At 30.9% G+C, this 27153-nt stretch overlaps 1 protein-coding gene across 6 annotated transcripts; it reads right to left on the bottom strand.

The window, feature by feature from the left end:
* Window positions 1-179: 179 nt before the first annotated feature.
* On the bottom strand, window positions 180-27153 carry Bm3820 (Uncharacterized protein; the record flags this gene model as incomplete). Of its 6 annotated transcripts, XM_043075409.1 has the most annotated exons (18): window positions 180-332; window positions 852-989; window positions 1209-1397; window positions 1626-1745; window positions 1909-2049; window positions 2726-2839; window positions 3269-3447; window positions 4115-4230; window positions 4584-4700; window positions 5001-5140; window positions 6694-6764; window positions 6918-7066; window positions 15760-15875; window positions 16671-16767; window positions 17681-18288; window positions 19469-19592; window positions 23458-23571; window positions 26405-27153. In XM_043075409.1, 18 exons carry the CDS (start codon window positions 27151-27153, stop codon window positions 180-182), a joined length of 3435 nt encoding a protein of 1144 aa, XP_042931343.1. The 6 variants fall into 6 exon arrangements, with proteins under 6 accessions (XP_042931343.1, XP_042931344.1, XP_042931345.1 ...); XM_043075410.1 differs by lacking the exons at window positions 23458-23571; window positions 26405-27153 and adding an exon at window positions 21289-21395; XM_043075411.1 differs by lacking the exons at window positions 23458-23571; window positions 26405-27153 and having other exon boundaries at window positions 19469-19636.

Raw genomic sequence — 27153 nt, 5'->3', positions numbered from 1 at the left:
ATGCATTAATAGAAGGCAGTCATTTTATTGGGAAAAAAACATTCATTGCAAATCATTTTATTTAAGGAAAAAACAAGCTAGATAATAAAGAGCGATCAAACAAATGGCACATAAAGAAGGATAAAGATTACAGTAACTTATAACAAAATTATAATAAAAAAATTCGTAGCTGAAAACTATCAGATTAGGCGATCATGGCTAACAATATATGATTTACCATCGGTAAGAATTTTTAGATCCCTAGATAGTTGAGAAGTCATTTCCACAGATGAAGAGTCATTCATCGACAAGAGACCCAGTCGATCCGAAGGCGAGTTGCTGGATTTCAAAATCTGCAAACTTAACAGTCAATATTCTCGAGATTATTTTATGAATTACATTCAACTTATACCGTAGCAGTTGCTGATTAGTCCTAAAATCAAACTGCAGCAGCAAGGTGGAAAAGTCGATTAAAACTATAATTATTCAAATAGTCTTGGGGTACACATCAATGTTATCTATTCACAAACTATCACTTCTCTTTACTGTTTGACTCTTTTAAAATTAAGATTAAGGTCATGGCCTAATATCAATTGGACAAGGAAAGCAATATAAACAATCTGCTTTGTTCGAAAGAAATGCAAGACATAAAAATTTTCGAAATAATCATAAAGTTTTTCATACAGTTTCTTTTATAAGCTAGCTATTCCTGCTGAAAAAAATTGTTTGAAGAGATTATTCTCTTCAAACAATTTTTGTTCTTTACCTTCGCAATGAAATAACGATTTTGTGTAATTTATAAAATTTCCATATTTGAAGGCTGTGAATGAGATTTTTCTGCGTAAAACATGCATAGGAATTGAAATAAGCACCTTAATACGTTCTTCTTCCCAGCGTTTCCTTTCGTCAGCAAAAAGACCAATTTGTTCATTGAGTGTATCACGCAAAGTTGACACTTCACCTCTTAGTTCATCGACTTCATTGCGTAATTCACGTTCTGACGACGATTCCTGCAGAATTCTTCGCGCTATGACACCAAGTTTTTGCATTTTATTTCAAAACTAATTTCAAATTGAAAAACATTTTTAAATTGAAAAAATAATTTTCAATTGAAAAAAAAATAGTCAATTACTATGAATTAGCAGCGTTATAATGTAAGCTTAATTTACATTGAATTAGTCAAATGCATGATAAACATATAAGTCTTCCTCAAAAAAAAAATTAGAAACCTTGGAATACCGCGGTGCTGGCAGTGGAGGTCTAACACGCTTGTCAGCAATACTGTTGTTAGTATTTGCTGCAGTAATGTAACATGTGATACGCTTGCGACATGGACCGCAAACAGTTTCATCGCGATTTCGAATGAGCTCATCGAAACACTCACGTAGTTGGAAAAATTCACGTTCAAGTTGCAAACACTATAAAAACTAGAAAATTTATTTCCTTGACTTATTACATAAAACAGGTATGGGAATAAATAATTTAATGATCTCCATGTTTCAAGAGTTATATGTTTTCTTAACATCCAGAAATTATTAAAATTTTTGCCGTTTTCTTCTTCCTTTCTAATTTGAAGTTTGTTAGCGAACATTTTATAAAATGCAGGACAGTTTATTTGTTCCAAGAACAATGGCGACAAGACTAACTTTGCGTTGTAATCCCTGCTTATCACTGGTAAGATTCTGTATAGTACTCCTGAATTGTTCTCGTTCTTCGTTACATCGTTGAATTTGCTGCCGTAATGCGTTTTCTCCTTGTTGGCTAGCCTAAACATTTATTTTAGAGACAAAAATACTGTTTCAATATAATATGTCGTGAATCTTCTATGAACATCGATCGAAACAAGGACATAACTGAGTTAAATGATTCCTTGTAATAAGAGGAAAACATATATTTGCCTATAATTTATCAACACCAAAAAACAATTACCTGCAACTTTTGCTTAAGGTCAGCAAGTTGCTCTTTCCAAAGTCGCTCCTTTTCTAAATAAACCTTCACTACAACCTCTTCGTTCTGTTCCATTGTCGCTCGTACGTTTGTCAGTTCATTCTCCTTATCTCGAATGATTGTCTGAAGGATATTCTGCTTTAAAGTAAATTAATCCATTTATATCCAACACTGACTAACTACGTTGAACTAATGCCATCTTATATTCATATAAAGTTTGCATCAAAAAATTCTATAACTTTTATTAAGTTATTGCATTGCGCAATGAGATTTCAGAAAAGGAAAGAGAAACAATCGTGAAATTTAAAAAATTTCGAGAAAATAAAGATAAGTGGAATTGCAAAACTGTCATAAATTTTAAACAATTGAACTGTAAATCAAGTTAAGAACCTATAAATGGTACTCGACGCTCACAACAAAAACATTTCAGGTGATATGATGGCAAAGGAATAAAGGATGTGATATTTGTTAAATAAATAAATAAATAAATAAATATATATATATAAACATTTTTTCTTGAATTTTGAGACAAACGCCCTAAAAGTTTTGCTTATGAAGCAATAATTTTAAAAAATGAAATTAGGTTGGGAAATTTAAATCGCGGTTTTAATTTCCAACAAGATGATTACATTCATAAAACCTTTTTTAATTAAGCTGTATAGCAATTTCTATTTATAGTTCGAGAGCTTATTCATTGTTTAGATTTGACAAATTCATCCTCTCTCATATACATAAAGCAAGACATAGTTCATTACTTGTAGAAATGAAATGAAATTATGTAACGAAAATTGCGACAAACCTCGTAATCGACAATACCGGAATCACTTGGTGAAGGTGTAACGTGTATTCCTGAGCTATGACGACTACCAGAAGAAGTATTCGAACCGTAAACTTGGTGTGAAGATGGAGACTTCTGCAATGAATGCCGATATTTGTGCACAAAAGCATGACTCTTCTTGATGGAGAACTTGACCTATCAGATACAGTCACATTGCTTAATTCTTACGATCAAAGACAAACTAAATCAGTAAAAATAAAAAATCGAAATTGACTAAAAACAAAATTTCCTGTTAGATCAGTGCTGATCAAGTTAAAAAGTTATAAGCACCGCCGAAAAAAGGCTTATCACTGAATATGAGTAATCGAAAAAATATTCTGCGATTCCAAAACAGTTATAAAAACCTTTTATGTATTACAACTGCTAATAAAGATAAAATTAAATATGAAACGATTCACTGACTTATTGACAGCTGACTACAACTTACCATCTGGAGTCTCCGCAACGCATTCGGTGAAAAAAAATTTGTTTTTTTTTTTTTTTTAAACCGTGATGTAAACAGACCTTGACGAGATTCAGTGATGAAATCCCAGCCGTTACGCTGACTGCTGCATGTTGCTGTATTTTATCATGGCTAATAGTGGTATTACTGTTTGATGTCGCTGATGCAGCAGGAAGTTTCTCGGACAGTGAGTATGGCATCGAATGTACAACTGAATAGTTCTCACCGATTGACGAATCTACTGCAAATTATTTGTTTGAAACAATTAACAATAAAGAATTTTTAAATAGAAATAAAAAATATCCAATAATTATATATCCCTATTCAGAATTTAGATAATAAGAGTTATGAATCCGAAATCTAAATCTTCAACAGTAAATATATAACCGTTAATGCTTGACACTGGACATACTTTTTAAACTAATTTTGAAAGATAAATTGTCAAGACTTTAATTTAAAGTATCACCACTTATAAACTAAAAACGGAAAAAAAAAACCGACTTTAGGTAAAGGAAAAAAAAGTGAATCAAAAGAATTTAAATTGGCTAGTTAATGACTACTATCATGTGCATCAATTTAGAAACAGATCAGTTGCTATGAGTAGCTTGCTACCAATTCTAATAAAAAATTTAAATGAATCAGAAAAAAAGAAACAAACAATCGCACTGTATTTTCCATACGACAAAACAAGGAATGTTAGAGGTTATACAGCAGAAACAATAATGATGTAATTTCCACTATTTCTGAAGTGAAGAGCTCAAAAACGGAAAAACTCGAATTTTTAATCAAGATTTCGAGATTGGTTTTAATCAATCCATATCGCAGCCGATTTGTTTCTGGTATAATCTGAAGTTCATCTGCCGAATTAACTAAAAATTCCTAAAGGGAGAATTAAACGACAAATTAACCATTAATGTAGAATTTGTCGCGTTCAATGTATTCTGGCACAACATCATAATCATTTTCCTCAGCCTCAATTTTGTTAGACCTTCTTTGCGTAATCATTGCGGATGTCATTTGGAAGCTGCGATTGTTAAACAAAAAATACTTAAAATCTGATCATTCAGATATTTGAAATAAACTCTGTCAAATTCTGTAAATTCTGCTTACCAAAACCTTTTTCAAGCATTCCTTTTCACATCACATTGCATCTCGAATTTATAAATATAAAACGATCATTTAAAAAAATCGTATTATTTTAATCAAAGTACTTTTGTTTTTGTTTTTTTTTTTTATTTTTTTTAACTATTGTGCTTTAGAATAAAATTTGCAAAAAAGGAAAAAAAAAGGAATATGTATCATACGAAAATAAAAAAATCTTTAGCACAGATATACAGGACAAAAATGTCACAAGATGCCCTCTCAAAATAGCCAAACCTAGTGGACGGTTGATAGATGGCTCTCGGTCTGGTGCTACCATATCCTGAAGATGGTGCGGAAGAATTTGACACAGTGTCTTTTGAATGCTGTGAAGACCGTTTCAATTCATCATTGCTGTAACATGTCCAGTAAAAATCCGACTTAAAAGACTTATCGTTATAAACATGAAACAGTTATAAAAACAAATCTGATGGAGTGAATCCAAAACAAAAAAAAAAGAGGATTGGTATTAAGAATTAAAAATGGATTAATGAATGGTCACCGATCACTGACCGCACGTAAGTAAGTGTTATATAACTCAATACTTCACGAAGAATCTATTAACCAGTACACAAAACTGTTTGCATTTTAATACTAACAAGAACCGCAAAAAAAAAAAAACCCTTGAAAACTCAAGAAATCTTTCAAACTTACTTTGATAATCGTTTTGTTAGATAATCACTCTTTTTGTCGCTATTATAAAAAGAAAATGATGACGAGATAACTGTTTGCCGTTTGTCCGACTTGCGTGAAGCGTATGGTCGGAATGCTACTGGTCTAATAATGTCCATATCCTGGAAGTAGTAAGAAGAAAAACAAATGTGTAAAAATTTCTTAAAGGATTTAACACAATCAATAAGCAATATAATCAGTGAATAAACAAGTGAAAACACGAATAAAGTAGGGATAATAACTACTTGAACTAAAGGAGTCCACTAATAGGAATATTTGAATTTTGTTGTTATCAGAATATTTAAGTTCTGATGTTGTCATCCTACCATTCGTTTCATCACTTAAATCTATTGAATGAATTCGAAGCTGCTCTTTCGAAGAATCACAAAAACTCTCAAAAAATTTTCCAAATTTAAAGAAAAACTTTCTTTTTGTTGCTGTTATAAAAAGAGGATGTTGATGAGATAACTGTTTCCCATTTCTTGTAGTCTATTGTAAAATGGTTTTCTTTGCTACAACCAGAAATTAGCTTACTGAAAGCAATTCTGTAATCACACTCTGTCCCACAAACTTCACATACCATTTCATCCTTGTTTAAACGTGTTTCACTCTAATTACTGACCCCGCCTCTTGAAGGCCTATGTGTGATAAGTCCCAGAAATGCCAAGCTGTGACAGTTTGTTGTAGCGATAGACTGAGTTAGCTGATCATTGTCATGGCGATTCTTTCTAACATTTCTTAGAAGTAAGTAAGGTTATTAATAACTGTCATAGGGTTGCGACCAAAGTTTGAATTTAATGTCAAACATGCTTCGATCATTAAACAGAAAACAATTTCGGAGAGAGCTTCTTGGAAACATTGAAATTTTGTACAGCTATTAAAGCATTTATAGTCTAGCGAAATATCGTGATTTTGCATTATCTTCTCGATCTATCTAATATTACCACTCAGTAATCTCACTATGCATTAACTTTTTGGTAATATGAGAGAGTAAATAAATAGAACGGGAATATATGTTGAGAAAAGGAATGAAGCTCATTTTCGTCTCTTTTTTGGCCAGAATTTGATAAAATCTTTTAGAAATTTGCTATTTGGAGGATGGAATTTCTATTTCCAATACAAAGTGTTCTTGTTTGTTTGAAAAAAGAATATGCATATGTATGTGTAGGACAGTGATATGAAGGAATGAAATGAATGGAAAGAACTCGTCGTATGTCTTCCTCATGTCGCTATATCTACCGCCTCCCCAAAACCAATTTCAAGGACACTCTGAAGTGAACAACGTGTAGACAGTTCCACATTTCTTTTGAATGATCAGTATACAAGTATAGCATGCAAAATTAATTTCTTAGTCTAAAATTTAGTTCTGAAAGTTGGGAAACTCTCAATGAACTTTACAGTTACGGCGTGTGATAAAAACTGAATCATATCAATTCAACAGCTTTTCGCAAGTATTCAGGAAAGATTAATAGCCAGTTGTAATTCAAATTATTTATGAAGAATTACTTATATAACCGAATGAGATTCATACTAGTTCATAAATAATTTGAATTAAATTACCTACCAATCGTTCTAAAAGTTTAAAAAGTTCCAAGAATTTTCCAATTCCAAGAATTTATTTTAAAATTCCGAAGCGAATTCAAAATTAGAATGAAATAATGAAAATAATGAAAACCTTTGGTTTAACACCTGAATATGGAGTAATTCGAACTGGCGGTGGCAAATTGTTGCTTAGATTATCGCAATCTGAAACATTTTCAAATCATATTCTTAAATCATTTTAAATGATAAACCTTGTTTAGATAAAAAATATCACCAATTTGTCTGTTGAAATGCTGACTGAATGGAAGGAATGGAATCATGATAAGTTGCAAAGCACATTCAAAATTTCAAACATACTTTCAACAGTTTGAGCAGTTGTTGTTCGAATATTTTTTAAATTTTGAAAATGTGCAGCAAGATTTTTGACTGTTCGAGGACCTTTATTGTCACGTTGTTTCAAATTCTGCTGATCCATTATCGTTCCTGATCCATTTAATGTTGTACGGCTAAAAAATTTACTAGAAATTAATACTAGGAAAATAAAATGAGAATATTGTGCATTGCTCTAACTCACATCTCATAGGAGGAGAAATATCGTCGAGTATTAAGGTAAATCAAAGAGGGTCCAAACAATGATCGCTGACTGAGCACTGCAACTGCTTGGCTACTTATCATAAGAAACAATATTACGAGACGAGGGTGTAATGTTGAAGAATAATTTCATGACAGAATAATGATTCCGTCGGTTAGAGGAGGAGCGAGAGAGAGGTAAACTTACGAATGATAAATATTATTACTGGTCGAAGGTACGATTCGTCCAATGTTATTTACAATTTATTATGAATAACATTGAACTCATAAAAAAAAGAAAAAAAAATTAATGTCAAAGTGCTATCAGTGCTCAGTTCACCACTTAATGCAGTTCAGCTAAGAAATTAAAGGAAAAGTGGCAAAATCCTAGTTTCCTCCAATACAGTGACTATGTTAGCTCCCTGAAAATGAGACGTGCGAATAGACAATCGCCAACTAAGTACAAAAGGAAAGAATTTTAAAATTATGCTTAAGTGCAAGACTTCCAGATAAATGGAAGTAACAAGTAGTAGGCATAAAAATGAGGGATAATGATTACTAGATAGATTAAGAAACAACCCTTGCAATGACTTCATCGGTTACAAGCAAATCTTAGTAATGAGAGGTTCGAAATTTGACACCACAATACTTTTCTCACAAAGAACTCTCACACAACATATTTCTTCTCAAGGCTATGCTGTGAGAAGTGTTTTTGTCGAGTATCTCTAAGCTACATTTCAATTTCCGATTAAAATAAAATGGATTTAGCAAAAATGGTGAACAATTACCTTTCCTTTGCATATTATTTAGAAGTAAGCAGATTGCACTAACTGTTCTCCAGCAACTTAATCTTTATTCTGTTGTTTATTAACTCTGCCATAAATGTATTGTTCGTGAATTACTTTGTTGCTTTGATGTTCCATTTCCTAATGTTTACTGCTTTAGTATGATCTTTTTTTTATTCACTTACAATAAAAGCATGGAAATAAAGAATTTTAATTAATTGAGAAGACGTTATATAACCAGGTTCAGTCTTTCACAACTAACCAATGACTTTGTTGACCTTTTTGAACAAGAAAAAGGACTTTTATGAGAAAAGACGAAAAATTCAGCTTAGCACATACCACTTTAATTAATCCAATAATTATTGGAAAATCGGAGTTCATACTTTAAAATTCGAATTAGTTTTGCAAAGAGTGGTAACCGGGTCAAGTACATAAATTGGCAGCAATCCGATTTGTCTCGTAAAAGTGCAAATTTATTATAACCATAAAACAAAAACATTTATTACTCTGATGTCACTATTATCACCGTTATCAACTTGAATTTTTCTTTTCCGTTATCTTCTTTAGGATTGATGAAGAAAGTGGAAAATGCCAAGTGTCTGATACAATTTTTTCAAGGATTTTCCCGAAAAAGGGAATAATAGATTGATGCACAGCAATTTTGTTAAAACTATAACCAAAAAGTAGTCTCTTTCCTTTCTCAAAACTGGAAATTTAAATTCAAAACAGATTACGATTAAAAAACTTAACTCAATCGACAGTCGAAAAATCCTTAACATACCTGAGGGATTTGAAAATGATAGTAATACATTTAAGGTTAAATTAAGAAAATGGATCATTCATCGTCTTATAATAATACTTAAAGAAAAATACTATAATTTAATACTGTATTCTCTCAGTTCAAAAAATGAAAAAATAAAATTTATGAGAGTAACAGTAGGTGACAGTTAGATTCATATCAAGTAGAAATTGTTCCTTGCGAATTTTATAAGAAAAAACTGATAAGCGCTTATAATTTCAAATATTTCATTTTTAAACGTTAATGTTTACGATGAAGACTTCTAATTCATCATGTATCACTAGTGGAAGAAGCTATGCCAGAATAAATAAGTGCGACAATCGTTCTAGGGTCATAAATTACAAGTCTAATGCTTCGTTGCGCTCATTTTCATTCCCACAAAAGAGGAAATGTAAACAAAAACGAATCTATTGTGCTGTCAGCATCGCATCTGGGAAATCTGACCACAGAGGAAAGAAAAATTCTGTTTTAGATTTATAATAAATTGCCCGAGGAAAAAAGAAAACAAAATTAAGGTAGTAAAAGGAGAAGGAGAGTTCTGTTCAATAACTTTGTCTAGCAAGAATTCACAGATGCTATCTCATTCCATCCTAAAAAGATTGTCAATAATTAGATAATTCATTATTTATTTCAGTTCGAAAATTTCGAATATTTAGAGTGAGGCGGAATATAATCGCTCATTGTAATCTTTCTAGCAAGTTTTGTAAAATGCATGAATTGTTCACTGAAAACAACCATGACAATTCCCCAATGAGTGGAAACATTGGTACTACACAAATATTGCGGAGAAGTGAAAAAATTCAATAATTTTCAATTTAAAAATGTGGCAAAACCGATTAAAATCTATTTCAATTACATTCTTATTTACTATGTCAGTATGTGTTTGTTGTTCTATTCATACTTTATTCATTCTATTAACCACTCAGCCATTCATTATCGAATAAAAAATAGTGAATAGTGAAAGATATTGAAAAGAGTAAAACGACGTGACAGGCGTATCGGACAGACGTAAGCCAAGCGATTTAAGGAGTATGAAATAATCTGATGTCAAAATCAATTTTCCCAGTTTGTTATCTGGAAGATAAATCTATTCTTAGAGATCAAATAATAAGAAAAAGAGAACTTGCGAAAACAAATAAAACTCTTTTAGAACGCATTGTATATCTGTTCCATATGATGGCTAGAGAAGCTAATGATCGTAAATGACTTTCAAAAAAAAAAAAAAAAAACTCTCAGTGTTGCGAAGTGGGATAAGGAAATAAGAGCGAATGAATAGGATGAAGAAATGATAAACATTTATTGAAAGGACATGAAATAGAATGTGATATGAAAGGACTGTCAATCCAGCTAGCGATAGTGACCTGTAATATAGCGATGCACTGTTTTGTCCGAGGATAGTTCGCAGTGAAATGATGTGGAAGTTTCTGGTGTACACTGGATGATAAAAGACATAAATAACAGATGCAAATATAAAAGACAGAAAGTGACCTTCTGAATTGCATTATTCGAGCTTTCAGAAGTTGCATGCGGGTATTGAGAACAGCAATTAAGTGAATCAGAAAGAATTAATCATACAACAAAATAGAAATGCTTGAATGATAATTGAGCATATATCAAGCCAAATGCAGGTTATTTGCAATGGTGTGAATATTGATATTCAAATATTGTGCCAAAGTGGTATGTAATTGAAAGATAAAGAGTTTAAAATTTGTCGAGTGTTTTTTATTTAAGTTTGAAATTAATTTTTTATAAATTATGAAAAGGGTATGTTGGAATTTAAAAAAAAAAAGTTTGCGAAGTGTAAAGCATTTTTGGTGCAACATCCTTGTTTAAACTTGTCACTGAACTGGACCACCGTTTATTTTCCACCTGAAGTCAAGGTAAGATGTCAAAGCGAGTAAGTAATCCATCAACTGACGAAGTTGGAACAATAAAACCAAAAGAAAAAATCAGCAATATCGAAGGATGATACTATAAATAAAACTGATCAAGGAGTGGAATCCATAGTTCAGCGAACTAGAAGTGCTACAAATGGAAGGAAACATTGAAGTAACTTCAAATACGAATTTCAACACTGAACTAGTGGGTGATGTGAGTAATTATTTTGTTTAATTCATTTATTTAATAACTATTTGCTTCTTTTAATTCGGAAAATAGACCGAAACAGCAAGAAGAAAAAGTAAAAAGTAAACAAAAACAAGAAATTTTAAACAAAAGTGTATTTTTTTTTCCCATAAATTACATTTTGTCCCAGTAACCAACAGATGCCTCAATCCAGAAATAACCTTTTTCCTGCATTACCCTCCATTGATTCTTAATGCTATTTGAGAACCCAGTAAACAGATAATCCTCTCCAGGCAGAAGACCACATGTTTCCATAAACAAATGCTAAATAAAATAATTATGACAATGGGTATAATAGATCCCTGACGGATAGTTGCCTTACCAGCTGGACATAAATTAGTAGAAATCATATTTTCAAGTGGTTCGTCAGGCTTACCAAAGACAAACCCGAAAACAATCAAGTTACTCTTTTACTTCAACAAAGTGAGATTGTAGCACAAATTAAAGTTCCTCTTAACAATATCATCGACTTTTGCTTAGAAATTCTAAATGTATGTTCTTATTAGCACAGAGTTGTGGAAAAGAGCAAAAAATGTATGACTTATCAGTGTAAATTAATTGTATAACTCATCATTCTGAATTAATTTGAATCAAATATAGATTTGCCGAACCTCTAGTTAATGACTTAATATATACTGATTACTATCTAAAACTATAATTACAATTAAATCACAAGGGCATATTTAAAATATAACCCATTCCCATAGCTTTTCTAAAAATCCTTACAAAGCTGAAAAATAAATTTGATCGACAATCGACACATACGACTACAATAAGTCCTTCCGCTTCTAAATCTATCCACAAAATAAGCTCTAAGTAGAATGTGTATGACTTCGCCTAATATAATAACTTCTTTGCGCTGCATTCTGTTTCAAAATAAATTTTCGAATAACTCAAGGGAAAAAAAAATAGAGTTTAAATAACTTTCTTTCTCATAAAACTATTTATTTATTTTTTTTGTTGAATGGGAATTTTACATGAATATTCTTGCTATTCTTGCCATGCCAACACTATGTAAAAAAAAAAAAAAAAAAAAGAAAACGAAATGCTTAACCGAAAAAACACTTATTTTCATGAAGTTCAAAACTCATTTTTTTTTCCGATATAACATTTCATATTTAAATTAGAGTAGTAATATTCTATTTTGGGTACGTACGCAAAAATACATGTACACGTAGACGATAAGTTTCACAGTTTAAAAAAAATAAATAAGATTACTCCGGAAAATAGGAAAGTAAATTAATGTAGTGCGGAAGGTAAAAAATGTTATTAATCTACTGTAGTCAAAAAAAAAAATCATTGCACCGGGCATTCTCATCCAGTCTTAATTTCAAGCCCGAATAATGCACATACAAAGACTCATAATTTTCTACTAAACAGTGAAAGGTTAAACTAGCCGCCTGATTTGTAGATATTAAATACATAATAGTATTCTCATCTGTTATGAACAACAACTAAGATCGAGAATTATTAGCATATATACGGATGCTTCGAGTCCTGAAAATAAGACCATTGTGATATTCAATACTAAGAACACGGAAAATTTGCGCATCGAGTAAATATATTGTGATAAAAAGCAGAAGCATACTTTACGACAGTTTTTTTTTTTTTTTCTAACTGTTCGAAGAATGCAGTGGATTTTCCCAAGACGGAAAAAATAAAATCTTTTCAAAAATTCTCGAATTACATGGGATGAATCACTTTGTATTAAGCAAATTTTCACAAATGTGAAAACAGGAAGATGCTTTCTCCATCAATAAACGGAAAACTTTCATATTCGCACATTCTGAAAACTATCATTTCTAAAATAATTAATATACTCGCACTGTAATACTCAAATAGCAGGAATTGATGCATCATTGAATATCTTAGCTCTTGTAATCTGTTAGTCCTGAAATGACTAGCAGTAGCATACCGTTAGATTACCAGCAACTGAGAAATCAATGTCAAATAAAACATGAAGACGTTATTTTAATGGATTTTAGACAGATGGATCTTTTCTCCCCAAGGAGGTCAATAAAAGAAGTCTTCTGGTGATGGGATCTTTGTTCACAGCAAACCTTAGGTTCCATTAACAAAAGCATTTGCACAGCTGCCACTCCAGAACTGCTCATCAAGACGGGCGGTCCTTTAAGGTACAGAGATCGTACCAAGCAAGAGTTTTCTAGACAGATATTGTAAATGAAGCTAAAGATTAAAGAAAGCAGACAATGAATGAATGATAAGGGAGAGAAAGGTCAAGAAAAGGTCAGAAAGAAAGGAATCCACATCCGTCAGCAAATCATGCAGCCTTCTTTGCAATCTGTCATGCTTTAAAGTGGCAGCTCGCATATGTTGTCGTAATTAGAAACTTGAATAGTGCGCAAGATGAGGAACGATTTTAAGTGAACATAGGTAACAGCGAAATTGGTTTAAAGTAGAGGTCGACTAATGGGAGAGAAAACGTAAAGAAACTGCTTGCTTATCCAACACTTTCAATGTTTCATGAAAATAACAAATGAGTAAAAGAAACCCGAACTAACGCAAGGATTCACATTCAATTTGAAATTCAATAATTCTATAAATTTCGAAATTTCAATTTCAAAGTGAACTTTCAACATAGTTTTTCTCTTCGTTAATTATAATGGTACAATTCAAAAACGTGAAATTCCAATAACTCCTTTAATTTCAAATTTTAAATTTCATGATAATTTTGATTGATCATACAATTTTCGTGAAGATAATTGCATTCACAGTCAAAGCTTCAAAAAAAAAAGTGGAAAAATGGAAAAATTATCGAAATGTGGATGGAATGTGAATTCTTCAGCATCATGTAAGAGTAATGGCATTATAAAGTACTGTAGCAAGGTGAAACTAAGAAGTGATGCCTAAGTATATCACTAACAATCAATCATTTGACTCTAATAATTGTAGAGGAGCGATATACAGTTATCGTTAGCGAATAGTAGCTCTGTGATATGCTTCAACGCCATCATAATCCATTCATTTTTTATCCAGTCACCGTTGTTTGTTTCGGAAGAAAAAGAATACGAAGAATTTCTGCTTAATCTGAATGATTTTAAGAAGTGGTAATAAAACGGAAGAAAATACAGTAAAGCAAGAAACTTGTTCATATAATACGATTTAATATAACAAACAAAAAAAGTGAATAAATCGATTAAATCCTGACAATGGAATGAAAGTTACCGCACTACATAAATTTAAATCAAACAAGAATTTAAAAATTTCAGGTATTTAATTTATTGAAATTTTGTCGTAAATTTTATATAGGGTTTATTTATCGAAATAACACCAATCAGTATTATAAATTGCAGAAAAGACTTTCTCTGAATGCCGACTAGTTATTAGATTTTTTGTGTCTACTACATTCAGAATATTGGTACTGCTATTGAATATTCACTTGAAGACGTAATTGGAAACTGAGACTGAATTCAGCAATCACATAAATCTTTTCAATTCAAAATTGAGTTAACTTCAAATTAAAACAGAGATTAGAAATTAACACTATTCAAGGCCAAAAAAATTCATTAAAGTCTTCCATGGTAGGAGAAAACAGTAGAGGTCATTCACTACGAAGGACCAAAGAGGAGCACGGGTGCTTAAAAGGGATATGATCGGACATTACATCATTTGGCGTTAAAGACAAGTATATCAAGTAGTAATAAGTGGGTCGACGGAATTGTACATAAATGATCTAAATCATTAGATGAATCTGTCAAATGGGAAGCGCAGGCTGAAATAGGGCAAAAACAAATCATACAAATGACAGCAGAACAGCTTAGTATAAAATAATAAGACTTTCGGGATATTCTATTTTGGATTAAAAGACAAAACTTCACTTAGAGTACTTTATCTTTGTTCCTGTTATCTAGTCCACATAAATTATGTGTGGTCAGAATACAGCATGGTTCAACATCATTAAAAAATTTAAGATTTCGAATATAAGTTAAGTTCATTTCCTTTTATATTACAGTTTCTATTTTCATTCCAAGTTTGATTTATGGAAATATAAAAAGAAAAAAAAAAAATAATTCGACGTTTTTTTTTTTTTTTTTGATGAGGTAAAAATATCTCTGCAGATGCTCTTATTATTCGATGTTAAAAATTTTACACAATGGAATCTATTCGTTTAGCACTAATGAAGGGATATTCACTCTACAGGACGTTTATAGATTGTTAATAGAAATCAAAAAAAGAAAACACAACTCAGAAAAAACTGGAAATCATGATAAAAGTTTTGAAATAATTCAAATACTACTAGAAACTTTTTCATATTAATATTCCTCAGAGAAGGTCTACTGTGTTGGCCTTGAAACTTCATTGAGTGTTCGCAGTAATCTTTAATCTAAAATGAAATATGCGGAAGAAAATTAGTCGTATACGGGCGGGAATCTTCATATGTGCACGTATATGTTAATTTCTTACAAAATAAATACGCGCACTAAATATTTAATAAATTGTTTCAGGGTAAGTAAGTGTTAAAATTTCTGGAAATTTTAAGAGAACGAAACAAATTGCTAAAATTCAATGTTAGCCCATTTATTCCCGTTCTCCATTTTTACGCTCCTCATTACAAGATATCAGTGTTACAGAGTTACGATACCCTCAGAACACAGCTAGCATTCGAGCATTGATTGACAAGACAACAATTTCATGATTATATGTTGATGCCAGTGACAGAAATAGAAACACATATAAGAAATCTCTAAAATATATCCTCAGGTGACACTTACCTACCGATCCTTCAATCTTTAAACATCACATGTTTTTTGAATTTTGGAATTTTCTCGCGATCTTTGGAAATACTTGGCATGCGTACTATTCAGTAGTAGTCGCAATGAATGATCTTGTAATACTGGCTTGAAGTTATGTAACTTTTAAATTCGATCCTATAAGATTATATTGAGCAGGGAAGGCAAACCTGGTAGTACTCTCGCTTGTCAAGAAGAAATCACTGGTTGATCGCGTCGGCAAATTTGATCGGTCTTCTTTCTGTGCAAAAACTGATCTTTTTGGTGAAAATTTGGCATTATGTATCTGAAACTGTAAAGTTTTTCTTCCTTATCAAAAAATTAGTTTGTAAAAAGTTTTCAAACGATTTTGAAATTTCAACAGAAGTTGTGAAGTGAAATACCAAAAAGTAATAGAATATGATTGAAAAATAAGAAATTTTGAAAGCAATCAGAAGTGCATGGTTTAGATGAGAATATTAAATGTAAACCTTTTTATATATCCCCAGAAGATAGTAACAAAAAGGTGTTAAGCACTGAATAATTTTAAATAAAAATCCAATTGATCAGCAGCAGCTTTTAAGATGAAAAGAGTTTTGCAAAAAAAATGTATCAATATGCATATTTCAAGTAGAAACGAATAAAGAATAGAGTTTACTTAGTGGAAATTTAGTCAGTTTAGAATTTGTAGAATTGTTTTAGTAGGATTTGATTTAGAAAGAAAGGTCTTTTCAACATTAGATTCTTTTAACTAATTTTGTCGCGCAGGGAGTGAAATGGAATGTTAAAAAAATTTTTTCTAAGAAAAAATTTAATATATATACTGACAGCAGTAATACTGCTATCAATATGTAAGTAAATACTGAATTTTTTGTTGTTTTAGAAGCAAAAATATTGAAAGAAAAATTTCGATTTTAGGAGAATTGTTATAGAAAGGGAAAAAAATTTTTTAAGAACTTATTTTAAAAAAGATTCAAAAAAGATTTTCTCTGAAAAAATCTTTACAATTGCAAACTTACTTATGTAAATTTGATTATTTTTTTACAGCGTTCTATTTAGAATTCTGAAATATATCTCTCAATAATTCCGTCATGTCATGTACCTGATCAGTGGAATCACATTTGAGTGCTGCCCAATCAAGTACCACTTCGACATCCGACAAATGCCCATTTTGCTCTTGATTCGTTGTTGGCATTTTCCTGCAAAAGAATAAGGAATATCAGTTCAGAACTAATAGATGGCTATTTAATCTAGGACTTTAAGTCTCAGGGAGTAAAGAAATATTATATGAATAAAATGAATATGTGATAGATAAATTGCACTCGCTCCATATTTATCCCCTCAAAGCAATTCTCATATTTCAATTCTTATTTCTAGAAATCGTAGATTTCCATAATCATGGAAATAAATAATAAGCAATGATAAACAAATTTACCAAATTAATAAACAACCCTATGGGACTGCAAAAAGGTTTTTTTTTTTTTTTTTTTTTGTTTTAAAAATATATTTCGATCCCAAAAAGTGAAAACACCAATCTGTATGGGATTTTCAACTTCATTTCATATTAATGCTTTATTCTAAAATGTTTTATAATCAATCAAAATTATTTGAAGAATTTGAAGTTTCAAAATTGAAACACCGAATATTGTTGTAATGTTGAAAAACGATATTACTCAATAAATGAAAGGCAACGACACATTCGAGCAGCGAAATCCTATCTTAGTTGACCATTTTAAGGGAAAGAGAAGGTTGACGCTCTCTCTATCCTCGCTTAACTACTACTGTGACCTAATATCCTATATCTCTTCCTTTGATCGGAATCATATATTAGTTTCAACGGTTTCGCAATTAATTATATAATATGATAGATGAAACCAGACAAAGCGTGTCATAAGTAATCCTTCTCGTCCAGCTACGTCTTAACACAACTCTTAATTGGTTCATTTAAAACAAATACTTTTTATGCACTGTTAAATCCTCCTCATCGCTGCCCTTGATGAGAGAAGAGCATCAATATGATAAGAAATTGTCTTTTATTACTTATCAGTATCTAACTGGTTCCAAATTTGTTTGATTTTAGTTGTCAAGAATTAATGAAATTTTAAATAGGACCTGTTAGCAGGTGGTGGTTCACTAGAATCTTTGTGCCGCCGACCGTTTTGTAATTTATTTTTCCATTTCTGCAATCTATCACTGCTACCTTGAGTGAATTCAAGAAATCCACGACTAAGCCTACTGCTAAGAGATTCTCGGAATTCGTTAATGTTATTTTGTCTTCGATTCATTCCATCTTTATGTTCTGTTGAATGCAAGCTGTTAACTGAGGAACAATCACCACGATAACCACCAGATCCACGTGAATTTAGCGTTGATTGCGACGAGTCAGGATGCGGAATGTCGATGGTAATTTCCGGTGTTACAGTATCTGAACATTTTGGTACAGAAGCTGTTTCAGCACTATCTACTGGTATCGGATCAGACGGAACAGTTTTGGGGTAATTTTGCTGAAGCAGTAAAGAAATACTGTCATTGTTACTGTTGACAGAGTCTCGAGTATGTTCATTTGAAGATGGTGAAGTTGCCCTTGTTTCGAAGTTTGCCAATGGTGGCTTTTGATCTATTCTGCTATGAGATGTTGAGATTTCTTTAGAATTATTCAAATTCTGCCGTTGTGCTGTAATTGTGGTTGCTGCTTGAAATGTCGCTGCTGCTCTACTTCCCTACAATTTGATAAAAATTGGTTAAAAAAGCTGGAAAAAATAACATGTAAGCAAAAATATCTGGAAATTATTGAAAATAAATAAGTAAACTTAATTCTTTCTTCAACATTTTTCATTGTTTTTTTATGTGATGAAAAGATATATTTATCTGTTTATTTATTTTTTATAAAAATATAACAGTGATAAAAAAGTGAGTTTGGTAAATTACAATTTTTGCATCATTTCATATTTAAATGTTATGCATTTGAAGATTTTGTATCGCAAAATAATAAACTGCATAAAAATTTGTTTCGTTAATTTTTAAAGATATTTTAACAAATATATCTGCAAAAAAATTCAATTGTAAATTTTTACAAAAGTCTTTAAAAAATTTAAAAGAAAAGGATTTAAGCAAAAAAAAGTTAAGCTTCTGTTGAATTGTAAACATAAAGTTATTCTGTTTTTCATTATTTCTTTATTTTCATCTGGTGTTTTCATTAATCATCTGTTACGTTCTAATAAAATTGGATTTGATTTGGAAACTGGAATATTTTTTGTTTTCTGTCACGAACTTTAAACAAGTAACACAAGAGGTAAAATAAAAAGCTCAGGCTTAATAAATAACACAATAGAGTAAAATTGCTTCAAAAATCATTTTCTTCATTTAATTATTTACAATTTACCATTTTGACTTATGTTTGTTTCTTAAATGTTGCTTTTTGGGAATAAAAATTTGGAACTCTTAAAAGGATTGAAATGTAAACTGGGAGATGAATGAAGCAAAACATGCATAACAATACGTTAATCTGTATGAAAAGGATATTTTTATTACTGCTAAAGCTATTAGGTACACTGTCACTCAAAGGTAATCAAATATTACTCAAAATATCATTATGACTAATACTACTGAAATCATAATAGTACCATGAATGAATAATGTCTGCAGTTGAAGATTGCTCGTTATTCTTCACTGCCTAACGATACATGATACCTAATATCATAAATGTAATATGCGCTTCTGTTAAATAGCGATGACACCTGCCACCTGATTTCTGCTACTTTTGTTTTGCCATTTCATATGACACCATTCTACCATTATCCAATAGTTACAACTACTAACACTATTCTAGTAGTAGTGAATGTATCCATCATTATTTTGAGAGGGAATTCGTAATATGAAGGCTAGGAAAATAACGCAAACCTTGCTGATGAACAGTTTTTTGGGTCTGCCCAAAGAAAGTGTCGCGGAGACCGAACAGTGTTGTGGGTCGCTAATAATAAAAGTTCTGTTCTTGTTGGGCGATTCCTGTTGCTGTTGAACTGTGCTAGAAAAATCAGCCAGTAATAAATATGGAAGAAAGCTTAACATCTAAAGGCTAATGAAATTCAATTTCACTTTCACAGTAAAAAAAATTTATTTGAAGAAAAAAAAAGATTTTCTAATTTTGATCATCTCCATTAAACATTTTTGAAAATTTCCAGGTACTGAAAGTAATTTAGAAAAAGAGAAAGAGTTTTGAAAGTTTTAATGATAAAAGCAAATCTAAAATTATGCATCTTCGAAAATGTATTGCATTTCAGAGACAACACTAAATATTCTTTATAACGCTTTTTTAAGAAACCTTTGACAAATTCAAAAGCTGCTCCAAAAATGTTAAAAAATACTATTTGAACTAAATGTTTACAGTACCCACTCACATGTATACAGTCATCTTCATAATTTCATAACGCATTCTCCGATTTATTTACTAAAATATTAAATAAATATGAGTAGTTAAGAACTGATAATTTCTAGCAGTGGAAATATAATTAGGGCTAACCAAATGTTTAAAAGTATAAAGATGAGGAAAATGATCAAGATTCATTTTAAGACTAAAGAAATAAGGTCAATGGGGGGAGAAAATGTTGAATTTGTTGAAAGCAACCAGTAAAAAAAAGGAAAAAAATTAACAAGAGAATAAATTTATAAAATTAAACAGATGAATTTTTATACAATCTGTACAAATTCTACTGATTTAATAAAGATACTATAATCTGAGATTTCTCAGTCCAGTAAACTCTTTTATCATCATGAAACGAAGCTAACAATGGAACTACATAGGTACTTCACTGGTTAAGTGGTGAAATAAGTTTATTAGAAAATTTTACAATCCTATCTTCATTCTGCTCTCCTCTTTATGTTCAGAGAATAGATTAGAGATAAAGATCAAAAAGACTTTTGCCACCTGCTGAAACAAAGATAATGGATCGAATAGTAGGATATGGGAGCAGTGTATTGAAAGAATTTCTGCATAATTATTTAACACATTCTATATTGATATGGTGTAGGAAGATGAATTATGGTACCCGATTACCTTAAATTGGACTGGATGTGAGTAATTGTCACACATAATTGCATGGCAGTATACTGAATTATGTTTATCCCGGATAATATTAAACTTCATTCAATGAAAAAGTTATTACAAGAAATATGTGTCTTCAGAGTCAAGCTCAATGCAATCGATTTAATTTAATTTAATTATTAGTCTACTCTATCAATGATTGATTGCATTATGTAATAAATATAAGTATATGCTTAATGTTCGATCGTTCACAAAGTTCACATTTCATTAAGCAGAAGATAGACTTTTAAAAAATACCCTAAAATGAAGATATAGTAACCACAGACTATACTGTGACAATGATGCCTAGGATCAAAAGTAGGTTCCCAATTAAATTTCTGTATTACATTGTTTGTATTAGCAATACAAACTCTTGTTATCTCATTAGAAAGAAGAACTTATCCAATTAGATTCACCTATTGATAACGCATCAATTTTGCAGATGTTTTGAGCCTTATCAGGAAACTGTAAAAAATGGAACGATATAGCTAGAAAAAAATGATGATAGTAGTGCGAACTGTCGTTATGATCTTATGAGTTAGAATTTAAATGGTATATATATGTAAGCTCTAATTAACTGGTAGTTCTCAATGGTTTATTTGATGAATGGACATTACAATTTTGCAAAAATCCAACGAACCATCCATATTCTTCGTCACTTTTTAAATCCTTATCCAGACGATGTTGAATCGGCAGACACAGTGTATTGCGTAGTTTATGATTATTTGTTTTGCAAAGCCGTGACATCAAGTTATAACCTTTGTTACGTGGGGTTTGCAACGTTTCAATAATTTTGAAGTGAAATGAAGCTGAAAACCATTTTCAAAACTTCAGCTAAACAAATTTTATTAATCAACGGAAGTTCAGTAAATACTGAGTTTATACAGTCTTAAAATTGAAAACTATCCCTTATGTCATATATCACGTAAAATAAATCTAAGAACAAAATTTGTTTCCTGATAGTGAAATTAAAAAAAAAAATACTATAAAAGAGAAAAAAACATGATTGACAGTGCACTGCCATTTTTTAAAGAATGAGTGTATTTAGTGTAAACCGTTCAACATTTCATGAAAATTTATTCTTCGGCGAGCATAGAAAGAGATACGAAGAATTTAAATGAAGAATAAAGAAGTTTATGTCAAACTCATGAGCTAATTCCCAACAAATGAAGCATTCGGTTAATTTCTGGAAAGGATTCGTAAATTTTTCTACAAAAAAAAAAGAACAACCGATCTTTTCATCCATAAGTACTGTTTGCTAGGCAAAAAAAAAAAATCATATATACTGAGTGAGTGCACATGAAATCAGCTTTTTTTTTTTTTTTTTTTTTTTGGAAAAACAGGTTTTTCACTTGTTTTATACTTTTTTATAGTAATTTATTCCATTTTTTGAAAACTATTAAAAAAACAGCACTGATTTGTTAAATCACTTCATCCTCACAAATCCTTCATACCTTACGTCTTTTAGGCCAATTTTTCTAACTTTTCTCACAAGAAAGAGAAAGGCCCCATTTTTATAGACGCCTAAATGATTCTTGCAAGTGCATAATGAAAAATTAGAAATATATGCAATTTTTCGAGAAAAAAGACTGCAAACTCACTTGAACTACAACAAAATACAGTCATAAAGTGTGCAGAGTTTTTCGAGACCTTTGATAGCAAAGAATTGTTAAATAAACATATTGCTGCGTCAAAAGTAAATATTCAGTAAGGACAGAAGAGGAGGAGAGTTTTTGACGACCACTTTTGCCGGAACGAGTTTAAATAAAAGATAATGGGAAAGAAGGAAATGAAGAGGAAAGCAAGAGGAGAAGATGGAGCAGCATTAAAAGATGCAATTTCAAAGTGTACTGAAAGTTAATTCAGATGAGATGCCACCACTCACTACCACCATACCACTTTTTGAATCTCATTTCTTTTCCATTTCATTTGAATTTAAGTGCTCAGTACAAAGTAATTGATGCCTATGAACGGAGAAAATTGGTTAAGAGAGTAGCTACATTTGTTGTACGAATTACTTTTAATTGAGTTAATTACGAAATACTTTGAAGTTTCTCAAACAAATGAAATTTTACAAGATCAGCCCACTGAATTTCATATAGAAATTATCAAATGCAATGCGCTGATATGAATTTGTTACAGTTAAAAATACAGATTTTATACAATTCTAAAATTAATTCGCTGGATGAACAAAATTTTCAACTTTGATATCTAGATAACCCCAAATAACAAGTTAGGATAAATTCAAATTGCTGAAAAGAATTGATCGAGAAAAATCCAAGAAATTCTATTACATTAATTACCACAACTCTAAATGACAGTTGGATTATTCTGATTCAACCGTCGGAATTGTCAATGACATTCGATAAACTGAGAAATTTTCAATCGATTTGAAGATATGAAAATCTGATAACATTTGAAGTTGTAAGATAAGTATCCGCATTATGAACAACTGCTATCCAAAGTGAAGTAGTGATGCTGATATTTTTATGCAATAGGTCTCGTTGAAATCTTATATCAGCCCCTAAAGAACAATCGAATTATCATCATCAGTGGTTGATTCTTAAGAAATATGTCTTATCATCTCTTCGAAAGCGGTATTAAGGAATATCACATATATCTCATCCGGAATATCTCATGATCAACTCTAGTTGGCAGGTTTTGAGGAGATATGTTAATAGATGGAATATGATAAAGGATTCAATTTAGATAAGAATTAAAATGCCAGAATTGAAAAGGAAAGGTTTTCTTAACAGATGGGATGATAAGTTGATCAAATGCAGATTTTTATGAGAAAAAAAGTGAAAACCTGTCAGCAGCATTAAAAACAGCATCAGCAAAGCATTCATGGCATCGTTTCTTTTTTAATATCACTTGGGTCTGAGCTGGTTTATTAGCTATCGTTTTCCGCAGAGTTGTAGAGCTGAAAAAAAAAAAAGTAGAACTTAATCAAAAAGTTCACTTTTGTATCAAATTTCCATTAGCAAAAGTTTCACAAAAAATTATGATAAAGTAAATGGTTCTCTTTATATTTTTTGATTCCTCCTCATAAATTTTTGATTAGTATAATACTCAAAAGAAAACCGAAATTAAGAGAATGAACGAGACGAGATTATTTTTTTTTTACAAAGTTTCAGCAAATAGCTGGATATTAGCTTAAAGTCAGCATACTTTGAATGATTAACGTTGGTTATATGAATGAAAGAAGGAAAAAAGAAATTCAATGCAGTAAGTATCGAAGACAATATTTTTGAATGAATGAACAACAGAAGACAGACACATAAAGATTATGACAGTTTTGTCATTATGATCAAAAAGTATTGAAAAGGAAAAAAAATAAAAAGGCCTTATTAAACACATTTTTTTCTGCTTTTAAACACATATCAAACCAAACTGGTCTAAAATATCCAATTCAGATGCAAATAGGAGTCTTTCTTTCTCAGTAAAGTTAGCGTTTCAATTACTACCAAAAATTTGGAGAGCAGAATAATCGGTTCTTTTTAATAAGAATCATATTATCAAGTGACGAGTGAGCACTGAAAATAAGTTCCTAAATGGTCTGGGGGTGTCTGCCTTTATTGGTTGAAATCTTAGAGTGAGGAGATTTAATGAGAAGAGTGGGAAATAAAAAAAGATGAAATGAGCCTTCTTGTTTCATTTCTAGAAAGAAAACCGTTGAAGAAGGCACCTTCAAATAGCAGATGAGTTGACGGTGTTTGTCTTCATTGACTGAAGTCTCGGAGTATCGGAAATATTCTAACAGAGTTTAATTTTTAACAGGAAAAGTCAGTTGAAACAGCTATAAAAGATAGAAGGTCAAAATAGTAGTATAAATGACTGAATAAGATTAAAGAACAAAGAAAACATATACTGATGAATATTGTATATTGATAGATAATACAAAAAAGTTGAACCGAAGTTATGTATGATAAATATTAGTAAAAATAGCAGGGACGAAGCAATAGGAGGATACATCGTGGAAGAGTTTTACTGAAAGGTCAAGTGCGCTAAATGACCAATAAATTTTACATTTCACATCTTTCAATTGATGCCAAGTTTAGAACTACTAGCATTTATCGCTTTTTATTGGGCCAGTACATAATTAACATTCCAGAATTCCTCAAAGTCATCTTTACAAAAAGCATTTCTGAAGTATTAGAAAAGTCCTTTAATATTCCAGAAACACTTCTCACTTTTTAGTACCTTATATCATACTTGATCATTTCCTACTGATATTTAGTATTGAAGATTGCCATCAAATTGATAGCTATTTCAAATTATCACTACATTAAGCTTACAAAGAGGGTAAAAAGGTTCAATTAACTATAATTGTGCTTTATGCATGTCACATTTGTTAATAACATTTGAAGTATTAACATTTTCACTTATCAGTTAATTTTTTAAGAATTTCAGAAATTCCAGTTATGAAAACTTTAATTTTAATAATTTTGAACTCCATAATAAACGAATCAGTAAAGAACTTGAAGGAAATAATTTTTTGAAATTAAAAAAAACCGACGGTTCATAGTTTCATTTGTGAAAATGGTGGACAAAATGTGTACTCTTTGGTTCAGCAAATATTACTGAAATGGATATGGAATCTGCAAAACGTAACTATAACAAATAGTAAGTACGATTTACCATAGAAATTTGAGGTGATTCTGAACATAATAAGCATTTCAATCTTATGATCATATATAAACGTACAAATACATTTCTCTCATTTCTTAAATCTAGCAAATATTTGAAATACTTGTTATTTTATTTAGCATAGATCCCAATGCAGTTAGTTTTCAGATTTTATTGTTTTCAACGTAACAGTGACGAAAAAGATAGGGAAAGCAAAAATATCATACTGAAGAAATAATTACCTACACTCAAGAAATAATGACTAACCTCAGCAAATTGCTGAATGATGGAAAGTTTGAACTTTTTAAAGATATTTTAAATTCAAATAAAATAGCCAACTTTTTCTTCTTCTAAACCTTCTACTTTAAAGAAATTATATCAATTTCAAAATTGCTGTTTGCACTTTGCATTTTGAGTCTCATTATTATATAAAAAAAGCGACTCAAAAAAAAATGTTTCTTTGAGCAGGGAAGTCAGGTGACGCAGCGAGTACGTTCATTTGGTTTTAAAAATATTACAATGAAAAAGTAAGAAAAGAAGTTTCGAGACAGTGAACAAATGTAAATGTTTTGATGAACAATATTTCCCTATAAAAATCGCATCCTGATCGGGAAGTGTGCTCACGTTAACAGGCATTAAAAATATTTAAATATCTTTAAAAAAAGATTATAGGGATGAGATTACTAAGAAATAATTACCTTAATTTGCATGTACATTGAGCTGATCATCCTGCACATATCATATCAGAATATATCAGCCCGAGAATATAAACTATCGAGACAATTTCAATTGCTATATAAAAGAAAATAAATTAAATCACTTTGCTAATCAATCTACTATTTTTTTAAAGCTACGTGTAATGAATGAGTCATCGAGAAAAAATAAAGGAAGTGACTTGACAAACAGTTGAAAGATTGAAAGAGTAACAGTAACTTGTTTGCAATAAAGTAAGCCAGGATCGATCGAAATCCACTTATACAAATAAATTGTATTAATGAAAGAAAGTAAGAATTCAGCTCACAAAAACAAATCATATTAGAAAGTCACAAATGTTGCAAAAAACTTTAAACCATTGAATTCAAGATCAATTAAATTTATAAAGGTTTAGATAAGAAACTCAAACAAACATTTTCGATTCTTCATCTATTTGTGAGCCACAATTCTCAAGACAAATTTGTGCTCTGTCACATTCTTGCTGATCATATTTTTCGTGTATTTGCTGCGATAAGTTATCAGCTTCTATCATTGTTTCATTAAGCATTTCCGATTCGGCACAAACTGATTCACAGCTCAAATGCTGCAGTTCTGTGGTGTCACAATTCAAGAAGTAACTATCAGTGTTAGCGGTAGCAGACTTGAGATAAGTTTTATCATCTGGCTTACAATATTCAGATTGAAGCCGAACACCTGCATCTAAATTTTGTTCTATGAAAGTGATGCAATTATCTAATTCATGACTTATTGAATTCCTGTTAATTGTTATAGAACTAATATTTTCCCTTTTTGATGAGGATTTTTCTTCTTCACTAAATTCAGTAAAAGCAAATGATTTTACTTTTGGAAGCCCTTTTTCTCCTCTTCGTGTTGCACGTTTTGTAAATTTCACAACCTGATGAAAGCCTTCTTCCGATGGTTGATGAATCAACCGCATTTCCATCTCTTCTCTCTCCTTCAGGTAATTCTTTTGATGGCCCTTACCTTTTTTGGAATATATTTCAGGACTTATATTTTTTAATTCACCAGAACTTGAGCTGTGAACATATACATCTGGTGAAGAACTGTCGTGCATAGTCATATCCGTTGCATTAAATGCGGCGCCATTTTTTATCGTTTTCTTGAGTTCATCATTGCATGTTGTAGAATATTGCTGATTCAT

The sequence above is a fragment of the Brugia malayi genome (genome assembly GCF_000002995.4).
Source record: "Brugia malayi strain FR3 genome assembly, contig: Bm_v4_ChrX_scaffold_001, whole genome shotgun sequence".
In the NCBI taxonomy this organism is placed as follows: Eukaryota; Metazoa; Nematoda; class Chromadorea; order Rhabditida; family Onchocercidae; genus Brugia; species Brugia malayi.
The sequence above is the reverse complement of the archived record's forward strand: the minus strand, read 5'-3'. Positions and strand labels throughout refer to the sequence as shown.